General features: G+C 60.6%; 1 gene segment (V, D, J or C); it reads left to right on the forward strand.

The window, feature by feature from the left end:
* Positions 1 to 3,099: 3,099 nt before the first annotated feature.
* Positions 3,100 to 4,486, forward strand: part of LOC118452483 — an 8,900-nt gene continuing 7,513 nt past the window's right edge. The window contains 3 exon segments of the C gene segment in view: positions 3,100 to 3,361; positions 4,099 to 4,155; positions 4,284 to 4,472. Coding sequence covers positions 3,100 to 3,361; positions 4,099 to 4,155; positions 4,284 to 4,472 — 508 coding nt within the window.

A 4,486-nucleotide genomic window follows, 5' to 3' on the forward strand; every position in this document is an offset into this window, starting at 1 on the left:
ATGGATGGATGGATGGATGGATGGATGGGTGGGGAGCCAGCAAACCAGGTGGATGGATGGGTGGGGAGCCATCAGCCATGATGGATGGATGGATGGATGGACGGATGGAGAGATATCAGCCATGATGGATGGATGGATGAGTGGGGAGACACCAGAAGCGGTGGGTGGGTGGATGGATGGATGGATGGACAGATGGACGGGGAGACACCAGAGGTGTGGAGAGACACCAGAGGTGATGGATAGATGGATGGATGGATGGATGGATGGATGGACAGATGGATGAACAGGTGGAGAGACACCAGAGGTGATGGATGGATGGATGGATGGACAGGCAGATGGATGGACGGGTGAAGAGACATCAGCTGTGACAGATGGACAGATGGAGAGCCATCAGCCATGGTGGGTGGATGGATGGATGGGTGGGGAGCCATCAGAGATGATGGATGGATGGGTGGATGGATGGATGGAGAGACATCAGCCATGGTGGATGGACGGGCGGACAGATGGGTGGGTGGGGAGGCAGTAAACCAGGTGGGTGGATGGGTGGGGAGCCATCAGCCATGATGGCTGGATGGATGGATGGACGGACGGATGGAGAGACATCAGCCATGATGGACGGACAGACGGACGGATGGATGGGGAGACAACAGAGGTGATGGATGGATGGATGGATGGATGGATGGATGGAGTCCTGGAGCTATGGACGGACAGATGGAGAGACATCAGCCACGATGGATGGGCGGATGGACGGACGGACAGATGGGTGGGGAGACACCAGAGGCAATGGATGGACGGATGGATAGATGGATGGATGGGGAGACACCAGATGTGGTGGCTGGATGGGGAGACACCAGAAGGGATGGGTGGATGGAGAAACGGATGGATGGGGAGCCACCACGGATGACAGACAGATGGACAGACACCTAGGGGGACACCAGGCATGGCTGAGGAAACACCAGCCATGACCCAGCTTGGACCTTCTCCTCTTCCTCCTCCTCCTCCTCCTCCTCTCCAGCCTGCTCGGGCGCCTCCCTCCCACCACAGCTCTACATCACCCAACCTTCCTACGCCGATCTCCTGGCCGGCCGCGCCTCGGTCTCCTGTCTTCTCCTGGGTTGGCGCCTGGAAGGTGCCACCCTCCTTTGGGGTGGGATGTGGATGGGGCAGACGACCACCCTCCTCCACCACCCCAACGGCACCCAGAGCCTTTTCCTCAGCCATCCCCTCACCCTGGAGCAGTGGGCAGCTGGCCTGGACCTGGCCTGCAAAGCCACCATCCCCTGCAACCGCGACGTCTACCAGACGTTCCACCTGGGGCCCTCTTGTGAGTTGGGGATGAGGGGGACGTGGTAGGGGGGAGGGGTGGCATGTGGGGACATGTGGAGACATGTGGGACCATGTGGGGACATGTGGGGCCACGTGGGGTCATGTGGGACCATGTGGGGTCATGTGGGGACATGTGGGGACTCGTGGTGGCCTGTGGGGCCATGTGGGGCCATGTGGGGACATGTTGGGACATGTGGGGACTCATGGTGGCCTGTAGGGCCATGTGGGGCCATGTGGGGACATGAGGGGACATGTGGGACCACATGGGGACACGTGGGGTCATGTGGGGTTATGTGGGGACATGTGGGGACATATAGGGCCATGAGGAGACATGTGGGACCATGAGGGGACATGTGGGACCATGTGGGGACATGTGGGGACATGTGGGACCACATGGGGACATGTGGGGACATGAGGGGACATGCGGGGTCATGTGGGGTCATGAGGGGACATGTGGGGACATACGTAGTCAGCCGGTCCCCATGGGTTGTCCAAGTCCCTATGGGGTTGCCCACATCCCCATGGACTTGTCCAGGTCCTTGTTGGGTTGCCCACGTCCCCATGGGGTTGCCCAGCTCCCCTTGGGGTTGCCCAGGTCTCCATGGGCTTGCCCAGGTCCTTGTTGGGTTGCCCAGGTCTCTATAGGATTGCCCACGTCCCCATAGGGTTGCCCAGGTCTCCATGTGCTTGACCAGCTCCCCATGAGGTTGCCCACATCCCCATGAGGTTGCTCAGGTCCCCATGGGGTTGCCCAGGCCCCTATGGGGTTGCCCAGGTCTCCATGGGCTTGCCCAGGTCCCCATGGGCTTGTCCAGGTCCCCATGAGGTTGCCCACATCCCCATGAGGTTGCTCAGGTCCCCATGGAGTTGCCCAGGACCCTATAGGTTTTCCCAGGTCCCCACAGGCTTGCCCAGGACCCTATGGGCTTGCCCAGGACCCTGTTGGGTTGCCCAGGTCCCCATGGGCTTGCCCAGGTCTCTGTAGGGTTGCCCAGGTCTCTATTGGGTTGCCCCCATCCCTATGGGCTTCTCCAGGTCTCCATGAGGTTGCCCACATCCCCATGGGCTTGTCCAGGTCCCCATTGGGTTGCTCAGCTCCCCATGGTGTTGCCCAGGTCCCCATGAGGTTGCCCAGGTCTCCATGGGCTTGCCCAGGTCTCTATAGGGTTGCCCACGTCCCCATTGGGTTGCCCAGGTCCCCATGGGCTTCTCCAGGTCCCCATCGGGTTGCCCAGGTCCCCATGGGATTACCCACATCCCCATTGGGTTGCCCAGGTCACCATTGGGTTGCCCAGGACCCTATGGGGTTGCCCACATCCCCATGGGCTTGCCCAGGTCCCCATGAGGTTGCCCAGGTCCACATTGGGTCGCCCAGGTCCCTGTGGACTTGCCCAGGTCCCCATGGGCTTTCCCAGGTCTCTATAGGGTTGCCCACGTCCCCATGGGTTTGCCCAGGTCCCCATGAGGTTGCCCAGGTCTTTATGGGGTTACCCAGGTCTCCATGGGGTTGCCCAGGTCCCTATAGGGTTTCCCAGGTCTCTACAGGGTTGCCCAGGTCTCCATGGGCTTGTCCAGGTCCCCATGAGGTTGCCCACGTCCCCATGGGATTGCCCAGCTCCCCATGGGGTTGCCCACATCCCCATGAGGTTGCTCAGGTCCCCATGGGCTTGCCCAGGACCCTATGGGCTTGCCCAGGTCCCCATGGGCTTGCCCAGGTCTCTATATGGTTGCCCAGGTCCCCATGAGGTTGCCCAGGTCCTTTTGGGAGCCCCCATGGGGTCCCACCTGGGCCTGCATCTCAAGGTGTCCTCCCCCCCCACCCCACCCCCCCCCAGCCAGGTCCATTGGGTGGGCGACCACGCTCAGGACCTTCCCGCCCGGAGCGAAACAGGTCCCGTCACCGGTCAAGAGGTCTTCTCCGTCCTCAGTGTCCTCCGTCTGGAGAAGGGTGAGGAGGGGAAGGCCTACGCCTGCATGGTGAGACACCTCACCCTGGAGGAACCCTTGAACGTCACCGAAAACACCGGCAGAGAAGGTGAGGACTTTGGTGGCTTCGTCTTCCCATGGCCACCAACCACCATCTCTGGGGGACCAACCCCCTCCCCCTTGATGCCCTTTTGGGGTCTTCCTCATGTTCTACATGGGTTGGCATCTCCAATGGGTTGAGTTTCCACCTCCAACGGGGTTGGCTTCTCCTTCACATGGACACCAGCCACCACCTTTGGGGGACTAAATGCCCCTTGATGCTGTTTTGGGGTCTTCCTCGTATCCTACATGGGTTGGCATCTCCAATGGGTTGAGTTTCCACCTCTAACGGGGTTGGCTTCCCCTTCACGTGGCCATCAACCACCATCTTGGGGGGACCAAAACCCCCCCTTGATGACCTTTTGGGGTCTTCCTCGTGTCCTACATGGGTTGCATCTCCAATGGGGTTAGCTTCTCCATCCCAAGGCCATCAACCACCATCTTGGAGGGACCAAAACCCCCCCTTGATGACCTTTTGGGGTCTTCCTCGTGTCCTACATGGGTTGCATCTCCAATGGGGTTAGCTTCTCCATCCCAAGGCCATCAACCACCATCTTTGGGGGACCAACACACCCCCCCTTGATGCCCTTTTGGGGTCTTCCTCATGTTCTACATGGGTTGGCATCTCCAATGGGTTGAGTTTCCACCTCCAACGGGGTTGGCTTCTCCTTCCCATGGCCACCAACCCCCTGGTTTCACCTTTGGGGCACCAAACCCCATCCTCACCCCCTCCCTCCCTTTTTGCAGGTCCACCCACGGTCTCTCCCACACCTGAACAGCCGGAGAGTTCCTCATCCCACCATGGTGAGCTCCACATCCCACCTGTCCCCTTCCCCACCCATTTCAAACTGGTTTTGGGGTTGGGACAACTGGTTTCACTTGCCTCTCCCCCCAACATCTTTGTGCCCCTCCCCCCCGCTCTGGATTTTCAGGTTGCCTCAGGTCTCCACCACCTTCCCTGCAACCCCCTTCTTTCCACGAGCTCTTCCAACGCCAAGCGGCCAACTTGACCTGCGCCACCCCCTTGGCCAACGCCACCCTGAGTTGGGCGGTAGAAGGTCGTCCGGCGGCCCCCGAGGCGGTGAAGGTGGACCGTCGCCCCGCGGGGGCAGGGGCAGGGAGTTGGTTGCGGGTC

This window comes from Egretta garzetta, unplaced genomic scaffold (assembly GCF_000687185.1).
Source record: "Egretta garzetta isolate BGI_Z169 unplaced genomic scaffold, ASM68718v1 scaffold776, whole genome shotgun sequence".
Taxonomy (NCBI): domain Eukaryota; kingdom Metazoa; phylum Chordata; class Aves; order Pelecaniformes; family Ardeidae; genus Egretta; species Egretta garzetta.